The following is a 16,850-nucleotide window of genomic DNA, read 5'->3' as shown; positions in this document are numbered from 1 at the left end:
CTGAAGGCTCAGAGAAATAAAACACTTGTCCCACCTCTGGAGCTGCTAACATGCCAGAGCCAGGATTGAAACCCAAGTAACCCAGCTTTCCCTGGAGAAGGAAATGGCAACCCACTCCATTATTCTTGCCTGGAAAATTCCATGGACAGAGGAGCCTGGCGGGCTACAGTTCATGGGGTCGCAGAGTCCAACATGACTGAGCGACTGAGCACAGCCCAGCTTTGCACATGGCTCACACTCTGCCAGCTTGCTCCTCTGCTCTCAGAGCCCTAGGTTCAGAACCACTGCTCTAAGCTAACTAACCCCACCCCTTCTCTTCTTTCTGTACTCTGCCCTTTTATTTATAGAAGTTGCCTTTCTCTGACCCCATTTTAATTGCAGTTCCTAAGTGATCCATTGTATATTAGTTCCCACCAGAGAGACAAGAGTCAAGGTCACTGACTCTGAGGGCCCCCTGGTCTGATGGGATCATACACATGGAAACATAACTATACACGACCATCAATTTTGGAAAAGGATTCAGTAACAAACTCTGGGAGGGCAGACTTCACAGAGGTGGTGATACTCTGGTTCTTGAATGCCGAGAGAAAAAAGGAGAGGCTCAAGGGAATTCTTTGTAGAAGTGACAGTGAATATGATGGGCGCAGGGGATGGCAGCCTCCACATGTGTGAAAGTGCAAGTGTGTTCAGTTGGCGAGGGGGCCTAGCAGTTCAGTGGGGCAGGAGAAGACGAGGTCAAAGAGGTGGGCTGGGACCTAGTAGGGGGCAGGAGGGAGAGACAGGAGATAGATGCCCATGCTGAGGAGTTCTAATTGTCTCCTGTAACTCCCAAGAATCAACAGAGCTCTGATTAGAGCTCAGATACTGGCTCTTACCCAACCCTGTGGCCCCAGACCCAACAGCATAGGACCTGACACAGAGCAGATGCTCTTTGCTGAATGGATTTATTCAAGGAGGCCTGGGTGCTAACACTAGTCTGCCCTGGAGAGGGAACATGTTGGGTGCAGAGTCATCCTGGGCTGCTCCTGGAATATTTCTTCAGCAAGGCTTTTCCTGCTGCTCTGTACTCAACTAAGTCCTTTACACTCCTATAGCACCCAAAACTCCCTTCAAAATGTAATGAGGAAAAATATTTAATGTAATTCACTCTTGACCCTAATGATGACTTCCTCAATGTCTGCTCCCAAATTAGACTGTCAACCAGATGAGGTCAGGGACTGCTGGACTATTTGCTGCCCTGCCCTGTGTCCTAGAAGAGAGGCTCTTCTATTCCAGAAAAGAGTAATACAGCATGGGGCACCTTCTTTAAGTGGCATTGGTAAGTCTGTACTGATACAAGCCCTGTGCTGAGCCCTGGGGACTAACAGCCCAATTAGACACAGTTTCTGCATCAGAGAGATGGATTTCAAGTGACAGAAAACCAAGGGATGGAAACCTGGGGTGCTCCCAGAGCTGAGAGAAGGGAATGTCTCAAAGCTGATACTGTGCAGGGAGAAATTATTCCCCACATCAACAATTATAGCTACTTTGGGTGCAACATAAACATTTAAAAATGAATGACCAGATATAGAAAACAGACCAGTGGTTGCCAGAGGCAGGGTAGACAAAATGGGTAAAAGTGATCAAAAAGTACAAAGTTCCAATAAAGTAAGTCCTGGGGATATAAGGCACAGCATGGCGACGATAGTTAATAATACTGTATTGTATATTTGGAAGTTGCTAAGAGAATAGGTCTTAAAAGTTCTCATCACAAGAAAAAAGATGAATCATATAGTGAGAGATGTTAACTAGACCCTCATATGGTGAGAGATGTTATATGTCAATTACCTCTCAATTTAAAAAGGGAATAACTTTCTTATGTACTAAAGAATTCACGTTCACCAAAATGACAACAAAACTTATATCACCTGGAAATAAAGTTAACATAAAATCGCACCTCTTATATGAAGAAAACTATAAACTCTTCCAAGGAGCATAAAGTCTCGTACCCATAAAGAGCACAACTTGCCTCGGACTGGAAAACGCTATAACATGTCGACATTCGTTATCTGAAAATTAGCATATCAAGTAAATGTCATCCCAATCAAGATCCCGGGAAGATTTTATTGTTAAAGTGATCCTAAAATTCAACTGGAAAAACAGATGCGTCTTTTTCATAACAAAAAGACTGAACATTTACTGACCATTTACCATGTGCCAGACTTGCTATGCATCATTTCATCTTATCCTCACAAAAACACAGTAGATACTGTTAGAATTAACTTTGGACAGATGAAGAAGCAGAGTTTCAGAGAGAAAAAAAAAATTGCCTGAGATTACACAGCTTGTGGGTGATTGACCTGGGATTAAAGCTCTGGCTGGGTTGTCCCTGGTGGCTCAGTGGTAAAGAATCCACCTGCCAATGCAGGAGACACAAGTTCAATCCCTGTTCCCTAGAAGATCCCACGTGATGGTGCGCCACAACTACTGAGCCTGTGTGCTAGAGCCTGGGAGCCTCAATTACTGAGCCCACGTGCTGAAACCACTGAAGCCCGAGCACCCTAGAGCCTGTGCTCTGCAACAAAAGAAGCCACTGCAAGGAGAAGCCCACATACTGCAACTGGAGAGTAGCCCCTGCTCGCCACAACTAGAGAAAAGCATGTGCAGCAACAAAGACCCAGCTCAGCCATAAATAAATAAATGAGTAAATTATAAAGCTCAGGCTGGCTGAATGAACACAAACTCCGTGAATTTAACCACCCCACTCCACTGCCCTATTGCCAAGAAAGGTTTGAGGATGAGTTGGGACTTGTTCTACCAAATATTAAAATGTACCTACACCAACTAGAGAAGGAAATGGCAACCCACTCCAGTATTCTTGCCTGGAGAATCCCATGGACAGAGGAACCTTGCGGGCTACAGTCCATGGGGTCGCAAGAGTCAGACATGACTGAGTGACTTTCACTACTACTACGACACCAACTAAAACAGTGCCATTTTGAAAAATGAATTGACAGACCCATTAAACTGAACAGAGTATAGGAATAGAGCCAAATGTATAAGGAATTGCAGTGCACAGTAAAAGTAACATGTCATATTGGTGGAGAAAAGATGGAAGTCAATAAACAGAACAGGACGTTTGGGTAGCCATTTGGAGAAAAATTAAGTTGGAGCTCCATCTCTCTCCTTAAATCTAAATTTCACCTCTTAGATCAAAGAGGTGTATGTAAACAATGAAATTTATTTCTTTTTTGGGTAGAAATAAACAAGTGACTATTTTTATAATCTGGAAATGGAAGTATTTCTCAACATGTTTAAAACTTTTTTTTTTTAATCCATCAAGTAAAATCAAGTCAAGATTTGACTTAAAAAAAAGATTTGACTTCATAAAATTAAAAATTTGTATTCAGCAATAATACACCACAGACAAGGTTAAAGACAACCAATGCAATGGAGGAAAATATCTGTCATATTCATGACAAAGAGTTCTTAAAAAGTCAATAGGAAACACCTGAATAGAAAAATCGTCAAATAACAATGGCCTAAACAGGCAATTAACAAAAGGAGAATCACAAATGGAAATGAATACTTGAAAATATATTCCACTTCATTAGTAACCACAGATAGAAACAAAATTGAGACACCGTTTTTCAACAGGTCAGACTGGCAAAAATCAAAAAGATTGGCAGAACCTAGTGTTAACAAGGCTGTATGGAAGTGGGCACAATTTATGCTGGTGGAAGCACAAATTCATATAGTCTACTTTGGGAGGCAGTTTACTAAAATGGAACAAAATTATAATGGGAAAATTCTTGGCTAGTCATTCATTTACAGTGATTTATCCCAGGAAGGACATTAAACAAGTGAACAACCATCTACGTATGAGGTTGCTTACCACAGTATTGTATCAGGACTTCCCTGGCAGTCCAGTGCTTCGGACTCCTTGCTTCTACTGTAGGGTTTGATCCCTGGTTGGAGAACTAAGATCCCATGTGCTGCATGGTGCAGCCAAAAAAAAAATACAGTGTTATATAAAACAGAAAATAATCCGGAAATTACTTCAATAATCATCTATGCTGCTACTGCTAAGTCACTTCAGTCGTGTCCGACTCTGCGACCCCATAGACAGAAGCCCACCAGGCTCCCCCGTCCCTGGGATTCTCCAGGCAAGAACACTGGAGTGGGTTGCCATTTCCTTCTCCAATGCATGAAAGTGAAAAGTGAAAGTGAAGTCGCTCAGTCGTGTCCAACTCTTAGCGACCCCATGGACTGCAGCCTTCCAGGCTCCTCCGTCCATGGGATTTTCCAGGCAAGAGTACTGGAGTGGGGTGCCATTGCCTTCTCCGATGATCATCTATAGTATTAAATAAATTCTGGTGATTCACACAATAGATTACTAGGAAGCGATTAAAAATGAAAATAGAAATCTATATTTACCAACTGAACATATGTGTACAACATATTATTGAGTGAAAACAGGACAGGTGTGTACTGTGGACCCATGTATATTATAAAGGTCAAACTAAGAGTTGGCATAAAGAGATACCTAAAAAATTCGCCATCAGCTATAGGAAATGGAATTTCCAGTGATATGTAAGTATTTTCTTAAATGTTTTTGTATTGTTTCAATGTTTTATCATCAGAATATATGGTTTTTATAATCAGAATATTCAATAAAGCTTTCTGTATTTTGATTTTAAAATGGCACTTAGCACTTATTATACAACCTAGGAACTTATTATCACATTTATGTCAATCCTACAAGGAAGGTATTATTCATTTTACAGAAAAGGGAGACAATCCAGTGCTCAGAAAGTTTAAGCAACTTGAAATGGGAATGTCAGAATCTGAACACAAGTCTCTTGCGTTGACACAAGAGCTTGGCTGACACAAGAGCTCTTTCCATAATGCTATACTGTTACTAATAATTAATAGTTATTAATATTTTAATTATACACGACTCTTGAATCTGCCTGCAATGCAGGAGACTGGGGTTTGGTTCCTGGGTCAGAAAGATGCCCTGGAGAAGGAAATGGCCTGTCCATGGAATTTTCCAGGCAAGAATAATGGAGTGGGTTGCCATTTCCTGCTCCAGGGGATCTTCCTGTCACAGGGTTCAAACCCACATCTCTTGCATTTCCTACATTGGCCAGTAGATTCTTTATCCCTGCGTTGCCTGGGAAGCCCAGCTCCAAAACTTCTCTGTTCCAATTTGCCACATTTCCTGCTTATCTGGTAGAATAAATACTGTCTACACCTTGAGAAATCTTTGGCCCTGAAGTCTCTGCTCCTCCACAGGTCCTTACATCTCTATCTTGTAGCTCTTTGGTTAGATCATCATGCCTAAATGGGGCTTCACTGGTGGCTCAGATGGTAAAGAATATGCCTGCAATTCAGGAGACCCTTCGATCCCCAGGTCAGGAAGATCCCCTGGAGAAGGGAATAGCTACCCACTCCAGTATTCTTGCCTGGAGAATCCCATGGACAGAGGAACCTAGTGGGTTACAGGGATCACAAAGACTGGGACACGATTTAGCAACTAACACTTTCACACTTGGTGCTTAAATAGAGATTATGCATTTGACCATAATGCAGGTGTTTACTTTTACAATGAAGTATTTAAACAAGAATGTTGAGAAGTCTGAATTTATCTGCTAATCTGATCACTGAGTTCAGAAGCCTTGGGCTCTCCCCTGGCGGATGAAAACCAAGGCGCCAGGCTTCAACATGGTGTAGCACAGAGTGCTGTGGGCCTTTCCTTCCACGCTGCTGCCCACACCTCTCCCAGGGTTTTCATCACAAAAGCCTGAGCATCGGGACTGGCCCAAAGTGGCATTCAGTTAATGCCAGCTGAAGGGAGGGAAAAAGAACGCTCTGCCATGAGAGACATTTCAACCAGGCAACTCGAAAGGGGCCTTGGAGGCTGAGCGAAATTTAATTGAGCAGAGATGAGGGTAGGCTTGGATGAAGGCAACATGCTTGCAGTCACCTGGAGAACCACCTCTATAAAGCGCTGCCACGGTTTCAAAGTGCTTTCCTATAATAATGACAACAGCTTCCGTGGACAGAAGGCTTGCCTCATGCCCGGCGCCAGGTGCGTTACATCTCTGCTTTCTTATTCATGTATTTTTAATGTATTATGATTACTATTGTCTTTATTATTAATATTTACTTGCTGTCTCTCTCTACTAGCTCCACACAAGCTCTAGGGAAGCATGCTTTTTTTCCCTGTTGTGTTCAAAACAGTGCTTAGTACTGAACAGGTTACTGAATCCTCCACAGAGACCCACGAGGTAAGATCTTTCACCCCCATTTTACAGATGGGCAACCTGAGGCTCAGAGGGGACAAGTGACTTTTCCAAAAGTAGAGATCCATCCCACATGAGGACAAGACTAAAAATAAATCTATGGTCTCTCTCCATTACCACTGCAACTGCCTGGACTCAGAAATGTCCAGTTGGCCTCAATGTTGGGAGCTGCCACCTGCCTGCTCCTCACTTAATAATGATAACAGCCTCGCAACACTGACCCCTCCCTGAGCACTTGCTGCTACACACCAGGCGCTCTTCCCAGTGCTTCGCGTGGTTTGACTCCGAGCAACTTAGGAAGTACTTGCTATGATGCCTTTATGGCAGTTGAGGAATCTGAAGCCCCAGGGAGGTTAAAAACCTTGCAATAATCATACAACCTGTCAGTGGTGGGTTCAGAATTCAGAATCCAGCAGTCTGGGCCCAGCGCCCATGCTTTTCACCCCTGGCCACGATGCCTCAGCAAGATGGCGAGCAGTGGGGGAGAGCTGGGACTTCCAGAGCACTTATGAAGGCCAAGGCCACTCTGCCTGGTAACTATTAGGCATGCTGTCCTGTTTCTCTTCATGCTCTCTTTTCAACCTCACAATCACCCTGTGAAGTTACAGAGGAGGAAACTGGAGCTTTGAGCACCGGACAGATGAGACAGAGTCAATTAGTGGTTGCCTACGGCTTGTGTGGTGGGGAGGAAACGGGGAGTGGCAGTTAATGGGTATTTTGGGGGTGATGAAAATGTTTTAAAATTGATAGGGGTTGATGATTACACAACTGTGAATATACTAAAAACCAATGAATTATATGCACTTTAATGGGTAAAATGCACGGTAGGGGGATTATATCTTAATATCGCCTTTTATCTTAAAGTGGGGGAGCATGGAAGGAAGTGGCAGGGGTGGAATTTCCACCGGCTTCAGATCAAAAACTTTGGAAAACTTTGGAACCGCTGTTGCCTCTTCTTTGTCTCTCACTTCTCACATACAATTATCAGCAATCAGCATGTATCCTAAGGCGTGTTCCCACTTCTCCCCACTGGCTCCCACTGCCTGGTCCAAGCCACCCCCTCTTCTCTAAACCACCACACCCCTTCTACGCAGTCTCTTTCCTCTCCCCTTGCTCTCGCTCCTCTGTTCTCCACAGAGCAGCCAGAGGGATCCTATTAAAGCATTCCTGTCAGATTTCCCTCTTTTGCTTAAAAGCCGCCAGTGATCTAAAAATAAAATTCATTTACAATTCGGCATTGCCCCCCCACCCCCACCCCCACCACCTGTCCCTGCCTGCCAGCCACACTTGTCCTCAAACACACCCCAGCCTCCAGGCCTCTGCACCTTGGTTCCTCTTCCTTGGAATACTCTTGGTCCTGGTGCCGGAAACCCATGCTTGTTCCCCAGTTTCATTCGGGGCTCTGCTCAAATGGAAAACATGCTGCACAGAAGCCCTGGCTGGCCTCCCAGCCTGAGCCAGCCACCAACCCCTGCTCGTCTCTCTCTCACTCCTGCCCTGCCTTGTCCTGCGGGGCCATCCCTGGGAGCAGGAGCTTCATCCTGCGTCCCTGCGACTAGAAAATTGCCCCCACATAGTAGACACTCAAAAAATGAGAAAGGATCTGACACCAAAGTGCTGGCTCCTCTCACTGCCCCAGATCAAGCAAGACGACTCATCACCACGTTTAACACACTGCGCACTGAAAAGTCTACAACCCCGTGAGTGCTGTGTCTGAACCACTGATCACTTTGAAATGTATGCATTTGTGTGGGATGATAATTCCCTACCAGACTGGGAGCTCCAGAAGGGCAGGGCCCTGAGTCATATGTAGCCCTTGACATCTGGCATAGAGTGTTGAACAGCATTTGGTAAATCTTTTGGTCACTGGCCAAAGAAGACAAATTTGAAAACCAATGGCAGAAGTTTAATTTCTGTTCCTAAACGTAGCAAAGGCACCATCTTCCATTCTACTGCTTTGAAAAATGCCTCAGCCCCATTTCCAAGGGAACTGAGTCACAGTCAACCCTTGAAATTCCCTGGGTTCTGAGCTGTGCCAGGGAAAGCTCCTTGCAGAACGGAGTTTGCCGACTGAGCCCAGAAAACCTGTGTGAACAGCAGGCACACTTAAAGCAGCGCTTGGTGAAACTGCTTCCTGTTATCTTGGGGAGAAACAGGAGCAGGAGAGGCTGGCTTAAGGAGAAAACGCCTGGAGTGTAGGTAGGACTGGGCGTCACCCCCTCACACACAGACAACACCCACCAAAAAAGCCTCCAAGGGCCGGCCCTCTGTCTTCAGGCTGTGCCATGGAGTTGGCCCCTTCCCGCGGTCTGCTCCCTCACTCCAGCACACCCTCCCTGTGCTGTCCATGTTGTTGTCTTTGTCTGCCACACCCTTCCCTCCTCCTCGGAGCGGGGTGCTACCCTGCCCGTTCTGCAGGAGCGTCCCTCCTCTGTGAAGTCTTTCCACCCCTCCTGTCCCACCACCCTTTCCTCTGACAGAAAACACTCTTGAGCTGCGGGTGTCAGCACTGACCCTACCACTTGATCCATCAGAGTGTCAAGCTGGAGACGACAACACAACATGCCCTCAGGGAACTTACAGTCTAGTGGGGGGAGACCAAGGCAAACAAATACAGTGCAAGTTGGGCAAAGGGCTTAGAAGGAAACACGTTTCAGTGAGAGACACTGCACAGCCAGGTTGAGACGGGGGGAAACCAGAATGAGTGGTTGGGGAAGGCTTCTTAGAAGAGATGGCATTAAATGAGTATCTGAAAGATGAGTATGAGTGAACCAAGCAGGAGTGGGGAGAAATTACCAGAAACAGAGCACAGCACACGCAAAGGTGTCATGGCCTGTGAGCGCTTGGCGTTACCGAGCACCAAGAGGAGGTCTGGGAGAGCGGCATGAGGGGAGGAGACTGGCCTTCTAGAAGGTCCTAACCACTCTGAATCACTGTTCTGAAACTTGTTTCTCTCATCCTGTTTCTCTCTCTCCCCGCCTCAGAAGGGCTGGAGTACATGTTACTCCTCTCTGTCTCCAGGGCAGAGCAAGACACCTGGCGCTCGCGAGCATTCCACAAGTTCCTGTGGGTGGCACCGTCCCTAGCCATGCGGGTGAGCCACCTCTCTTTCTGCCTGTTCCCCACCCCCAAAGCCATCCCCAGTCAGCTCGCCCAACTGAAGCACCGGGGGACGGTTAACCACAGACTGCTGATAGAAACAGAGGATGAAACAGGAGCAGCTGTGACAGCTACGGTTACATCCTTGATAAACGCCACTGACAACCCTGTTGGCAGATGTGACCACCGCATGGTCCTCGGAGACCAGATCCTCAAGGTGAACTTCAATCCGATGGCAACTCCAGTGAAAGAGGACCTGCCAAAATCACGCACCCTGAGACAGACTGTCAGCGTGAAGTTCAAAACAGTTTCCAAGGTCAACTGTTTTTAGTCACAGTACTTCTGACAATGAAATGCATGGATTTTTTTTTTTTCCCTGCACCCAATGTCTCTGATTCTCCAGACACCAAAAGGGTGTCCTGCAAATCAATTTTCAATACTGACACTAACTCCTAGTATTTAAGGACTTGGTCCCACAAGACTGCCCCCCGCTTCAGAGGCTAGTCCAATGTTCCAGGTTGCCACTTGGACCTATGACCAGCTGTAACTGCCGAGGGTTTCCACAATCCTTTCCTCAGGTTAAATAATTACTAGAATGAATGGCTCACAGAAACGCAGGAACGCACTTTTAACTACCATTACTGTTTTACTGATGCAACTCAGGAACATCCAAATGGAAGAACTGCACAGTGTCAGGTCAGGGGAGGGCATGGAGCCTCCTGGCCCTCTTCGGGCACGCTGTCCTTCCGGCACCTTCATGAGTTTACCAGCCTGGAAGCGCTCCAAACCCCCATCATTCAGGTGCTTTTATGGATGGGTTCCATTAGGCAGGCCGGAATGACTGAATCATTGACTATTGGTGATTAACTCAATCTCCAGCTCCTCTCCCCTACCGGAGGTCAGGAGGGGTGCTGAAAGTTCCAACACTAATCAATCACATGATCGGTTCCCCTGGCAACCAACCTCCACCCCGAAGCTATCCATAGGTCACTTTGTTAGCCTAAGCTCTGGTGTGGCTGAAAGGGGCTTGTTAGAAATACCGGAAGTTACTCTTATCATTAAGGAAATTTCAGGGGTTGTAGAAGTTTTTGGGGGGACGAAGACCAACTATATACTTCTTAATCTGTCACACAAGGTTTGAGTAGTTCCTTGGTTGTTTTTTTTTTCCTTAAAACAATCCAGAAGATGAGAAGACAACCTGGGGAGTCAGCAGGAATTTCTAAGTTGCCCAGCAACCCTGCCCTGCACCTCCCCTGATAGGTTAGCCCCTGACCCACCTAGAGCTCTGTCACTTTCAAGAACACACTCATAATTCTTCAGATCACACTTTGAACCCTTGCTTTCTGGCTAATGAGTTTTGATTTTATTCTAAAATAGTTAACTATGTAGGCTAGGCTAACCTATGATTTTTAACTCTTTTGGGAAAGAAAGGGGACTATAGGGACGTTACATGTAGTTTGAGGGCATCTTCTGAAGAGTTAAGGGTCATTTGTCTAATCACATAAACCACTGTCCTCTCTGTTCTTTCCATTTCTTGTTGGTATACTTATTTTTAAAGTCCTATACTATAATCTTTTTTACGGTAGCTTTGCATGCTTCCCCCTAGTGAGGGTAGAAAAGGACTGCAGATACCTTCCCATGAAATCCTAGCTGTTACATGAGGCTTTCACAGGTGCTGTCCCCTCTTTGAACAAATCTCTTTCTTTATTCCTGTCCCAATAACTCTTTGTCCTCTGGATCTCACTTTATGCCATTTCTTCAGAAAGCCCTTCCCTTCTTTACTCACCTAATCCAATCAGGCTCCTATTACTCTCTTATAATATCACTTCATGACATTTGTCATGATTGGTTATTACACGTTCAGGTGCGTTTGGTTAGCATTACCCCACCTCCCTCTCCCATGCAAGCACAAGCTGTGTGTGGGCAGGGACTGTGTTGCTCACGTCTCTATATCCAGTTCCTGGAACAGCATGGCACAGAGGAAATACTCAACATGTATTTGTTAAGTGATTAGCCGCTTTTCTATAGAGGCCTAGGGGTTTCTGAACATAATATACCCAGTACTAGCCTCTAGTTTCTTAGGATACAAATTGCTCATGATGTCTTCTGAACCCAGGGCCCTGTCATAGCAATAACCAAATAATTTTATTATTTAGTGGTGGTGGGGGTGGGGTGGGGGCTTTGGGGGTACGAGGGAATGGCATCACTCAGTTTGTATGATCTTAGTTCTCCAACTAGGGATTGAACTCAGGCCCTCAGCAGTGAAAGTGCAGAGTCCTAACCACTGGACCACCAGGGAACTCCCAATAACCACATTTGAAAATGTCTGCTTTCATCCACATACTTGTGTACTTGTTGCTTTAAATGCAATGCTAATCCTTACAGTGGCCCTTCCAGGTGTGATTATGACCCTGTTTTACAGACAAGACCCCCCCCCCTCCACCACCACACACACACACACCAAGGTTTAGAGAGAAAAACTAAAATCCTCATAGTTGCACAGCTAGTAAGCATAGGCACAAGCAGGATTCAAGCCGAGCTCAGAGTCCAGGGTCTGAGCTCCTTCTATGGAGTCTCCACTCCTCACACAGGGTACATGACCCCCCCTCCATCCTGGGGCAGGGGACACTCCAGCAGGCCTGAGCACATAAGAAACCATAAGACCAATGAGTTGCTCATTTCTAGTAATTTTTTCTTGATAGTAAATAACAAAATATTTTTGTTAAAAAATGTATATTCTGAAGTATATAATAAATGTAAAGAAACATTAAAAAACAAAACACAGAAATTAAAAGTAATTTCATGCCTGTCTTAGGAACTTCCATGGAAAACCACAAAAAGCATTCTTTTGTCACTCTTTCATGTCCCTTTACCTTGCTGCTATATTTTTTAAATGCCAACATTCCAACTCAGTCTTCATGTTCCACTCCCACCCTCCTTCCACTAGAAACATTCAAATGTTTAAAAGAAATTGGCAGTGTGTCAGTCACCACCATGTCATTCTCAGAAGCATCAGTCATTTATGAGGACACCTTTTTGGAGGTACAATAAATCTGATTTTTATTACACATCTTAGTTTAGAGTCACTTTTACATTCCTAGACAAAGAGATGATACAAATAAATATTGACTATAAAACTCAGAGCCCCAAGTATTGGCATATTCTTTGTCTCAAGGTAGCCAAAGAGAAGGTCAAGATCAACAGTAACTCCAAGGAGCCATAAAGCCCACTGCCTCCTGCCTGCCCCAGGATCACTCCTTTCATAAACAACCTCAGAAGCATTTCATTCAGGAAGTGAGGGCAGGGAGGAGCGGGGGCAGATTTCCAAACAGTGCAAGACAACAACCTTGCACGACAGACAGTAGCCAGGCCCGCTGTTTATCCAGGTCCTTCGAGCATTCTGATTATGGCTTTTAGAGTGTATTAGCAGCCCCATTTTCGTCCACTGATGGTGCTGAGATGGCCCAAGGTGGTGTTCACACCAAGCCTCGACCTCCAGTGGGAAATGTGAGGCTGGACTGATATCCCAAGTTGACAAAGAATGGACACTTCTCACAAACTTGGCAACGATTCTACATTCAGTGAAGGGGCACTTACAAGAGTCACACAGGAGAAGTAGAGCGTGGCCCACGCCGGAGCTGAGCAACTCTCTTGATGCCTGTGGTCGTGGAGATGCGGGTGGTGCCATTCAAGCAGCATGCAGGCATTCGATGGGGAGCCATCCAACGTTAGGGTGGAGTCTTAAGAAAGTGCTTCATGCCTATGATTTGTGGCCTTGAGTTCTGAATCCAGGGACCTGGGAGACACGGGATTTGAAATCTGAAACCAGATGCATTCCTGCGGGCGGTTGCACGTTTGTCTCAAACTCCTTCTCTCAGATGAGCTTATTAGATCCTGGGGCCTTGCTGCCAGATATCATTAGTTGCTGCTGACATGAAGGTGCTCAGAGGGCTTGGAACATTCTAGCATGACTACAGACAATAAAAACCTGGTCCCTCAGTCATCTTGGTAGGTCTACACCTTTGGCTCAATTCAGAGCCCAAGGCAGCAGCTTCCTGGTGGCAGCAGGACACTCTCCTCTCTTCGAATATTTATCAGATCCATTTTGAGAGAAGAAAAGCACCAGAGACTCAACCTCCAGCCAGGTGTTCTTCTTCTTCATTTCACAGACCACCAGATGAACACAGCTGAGTACAAGGCAGGCCTGTTTTCATGACCCTGCCTGTCAACTTGGCTTACTTCTTTTGCCTTCTTAGAAAAGTTCCATGGTCATTCAACCACCCATGGTCAGAACAGTCACCTTGAGACATCCGTATTCAGCTACAGGGTTATCTGCAATTTTTAATTCTCAGACTTCCTAGATGGAAATGTTCAGCCTACAGATCAGATTCAGGTCTGATTCTGTTCAGCTTCAAGGAAATGTAGTGCAAGAGACAGGTGTAACCAGCAGGTCACCATCTTAGGCTACCCACCCCATCATATAGTTCCTGTTCAAACAGGGACATTCTCAGTAAATAATAAAGAACAGAGTTTGATCCCGAGAAAGAAGAGAGATGCCTCCATCATGCTCCGCGAATTGCTGAAAAGGGCCCTGGGTTCAGAAAGAATGGTTACTAAACAGGAGATAAGCTGGTAGACGACCGATCTCCATTTGCAGGACGCTAAGACATTGCACTCGGTACCTCCTCTTTCCCGCAGGTTCTGATCCAGAAATGTGCTCTGGGAACTGAGCAGCTGAGTTAAAATATAACTCAAGGCCCACTGAGTCGCCACCTTCCCGAGGCACGGTGCCAGCAAGGTGCGTCGGTGTGGCCGACTAGGGACACATACTGTCCCCTCAGGCTTGGCTCATGGACTCAGACCCCCACGTGGGAGCTTCCAGCCTGGATTAGTCATTCAGCGGGCCTTTAATACAGACAAAGGCAACAACTGCACGTTAGTGTATTTCTAAAGTCGGGCAAGTTCTTGGTCTCTCTCTTACAGACACACACGACACATTCAAAGAACATAGGCACCACTGTGCTTGCACACCCACACACACTTATAAGTTTCTCATGGGGGGGAATGAGTAACATCCACCTAATGACCAACATAAAGCCAAATTCTGAATTTCAATAATACAGAGAACTAAAACTTACAAACCAAACCAGTATATGTAAACGGGAACTCCTAACTCCTCTGAACTATTCGATCACACGGCCATGCCTCGCTACTGCCCCGGGCTCTGCCTGGGGGGAGCCCCAGTTCTAGGATTCAGTGAGTCTTCTGCTGGAGGCAGGCAGGACTCCTCTGCCGCTCCAGCTGTCACATCTTCCTTTGCCACTGCACCGAGCCTCACGACACCATCTTGGCACCTACCTCGTCACCCCAATGCTCTCTATGCAAGGATGGAAAAAAACAGGGGATGCAGAAGTGCTTCTCTGTGTCTCGTGCCCCCAGCTCTGGTCCCATCAGAGAAGGCAGGGACAGCCTCTCTTTGCCCAAAATACAGGCCCACTGCAGAACATGGGCCCAGGCAGGTTCGCTCAGAGAAATGTGCATGGAAATAGATGGTGACCAATAAAGAGCAAAGTGACATGGCGTATGGACATGGCATCAACTTACAGATTCACGTCTTGGATAAGATGGTCATGGTTTTGAGGTTCTAAAGAAGCTGTTTCCCTAAACTCTCCAAGGAGGCAGAGGAAGTGTTATTTCTATTGCTTCTGACATGGAATCCTTCTGGAGCAGAAGTTGGCAGTTTCCTTGGAAAATATCTGCTCCTTCAGCAGATCCCAAAAGCAGATCCACTTCTTACTGAGGTGCATGGACCGTGCCCCTCAGAGGCTTAGCTCCAAATGAGATTTCTCATTTTCTACCTATAAGAACGAGCACCTGCTCAAGTTCTAGGACTTTCGCTTTTCAGACTCACTGCCACTTTATCCTGAGGCTCCAAAGAGTTGGTCTGCTGATGTGACTCCTGATTTTGCCCTATTGTTCAACAAGAAGGGAGCCCAGTATAAAGAACAGGCTAGAAAAGTAGAGGGGAGAGGATGGGACAGCAAGGAAAAGGAGAGGAGGTGGCAAGGGAGAAGGGAAGCAAGGTCACCGGTCACTCTCTTGCTTTCCACCCCAGCTATCACACTTTACCTTATCCAGGCAGTTCTGAGATGCTAATTAAAGGACAAGTCCTAGAGGAGCTGAGTGCCGTCTTACGACCAGCATGTTCAACCAGATTAAGTTGGTTCATCGGCGAAGAGGCCATTGCTTTTCCCCAGGGGAATGGTTCTGAGTTTGGGGTCAAGTCCTCTCTGCAGGTTTTTGCTTGTCTCTTCTCCCAGAAGGCAAGGCTGTTTGTAACCTGGGAGAGGGGGAAGTGGCTTTACTTTGGAACTAGCCCCCGAGGCTGTGGATAAAGCTGAGATGCGGGGGTTCCTGAGGAAGAAGAGGAGGAGCCCGACTTCCTTCCACTTTTAGGCCTGCAAGAGTCAAGCACATATGTCCATTACACATCCCATCGCTGTCTCTGATGCAGATAAGCCTCCCTTCCCATTAATGGCCATTATGTCTCAGAGTGGCCTTGCCTCATGGACTTTCAATTGTAAAACCACCAGAGACTGGCACAGCGTGACCCTCTCGGATAGCCAACATGACCCGACAATGGATGGATGACACCTCAGGGAGGGACTCTGATTCTCAGCAATTGTTCTTCCATTAAAATTACATCTTGACTGTCTTCTCCAAATTGGTAAGAAGGAAAAACAAAAAAACTAAGTATGCAGGTAAAATTCCTTCCATTTTTGGCTTTGCACTCAGTTATTTTCCTTAAACTTCTAATCCGGAATTTAATAAGACAGGATTTCTAATTGAGCACCAAATTAAGTGGCTGGTTATTTAAATTGAGGCTCAGAGCCTGGGCTGTGGATGCAGACAGACCGAGGTTAACTCGGGCTTTGCCACTTAGTTCTGTGATAAACAAGCACATTTGCTACCCTCTCCCCTTATCTGTCCTTGTTCAAACACGTCCCCAAAGCCACTCACCTGGCCTTGGTTTTCTTATGTGCAGTGCTTTCAAAGGATGACGCATCCACCTGTATCTCATCCTCATCCTGTAGAGCCGCATCCAATGCAGCCTGGACCTTGGGGGCGATGGCGGGGCCCTCATAGTCTCTGGTGGTCCGACTGGGCATGTCCAGCTCCAGCAGCATGATGTTTTCTGCCTGCAGAAGCAGAGCCAAGACAGCTAGGATTGCATTCAATCAGACAAAAGGACTTCAAACAATCTAAACCCAAGAACAGAACCTCGGATTGCTTGCTACTCAAAGCCTACCAAGGATGTGTTTAAAAAAAGCAATGTACTTTTATAACTTTTTTCCTGGTGCCATTTCAGATGACTTTTATTTTACTTTCTATGCTTTTCTCTATTTTCCTTTAAAAAACAAAAAGAATGCGTATTGCACCCTAAGGGGAATAATCAAGAGAAAA

General features: G+C 45.9%; 1 protein-coding gene across 4 annotated transcripts in view; it reads right to left on the bottom strand.

Annotated features, from left to right (window-relative positions):
• Positions 1–12,419: 12,419 nt before the first annotated feature.
• KIF3B (kinesin family member 3B) overlaps positions 12,420–16,850 on the bottom strand; it is a 40,200-nt gene continuing 35,769 nt past the window's right edge. For all 4 annotated transcript variants that reach the window (XM_061437238.1, XM_061437239.1, XM_061437236.1 and 1 more), the window contains 2 exons: positions 16,407–16,585; positions 12,420–15,844 (listed from right to left, as the gene is read on the bottom strand). In XM_061437238.1, coding sequence (XP_061293222.1) covers positions 15,748–15,844; positions 16,407–16,585 — 276 coding nt within the window. In that variant the 3' untranslated portion in view covers positions 12,420–15,747. The remainder of the gene's footprint in view (positions 15,845–16,406; positions 16,586–16,850) is intronic.

Source organism: Bos javanicus, chromosome 13 (assembly GCF_032452875.1).
Source record: "Bos javanicus breed banteng chromosome 13, ARS-OSU_banteng_1.0, whole genome shotgun sequence".
In the NCBI taxonomy this organism is placed as follows: Eukaryota; Metazoa; Chordata; class Mammalia; order Artiodactyla; family Bovidae; genus Bos; species Bos javanicus.
Note: the sequence above shows the minus strand (reverse complement) of the source record. Positions and strands in the feature narration are given on the sequence as shown.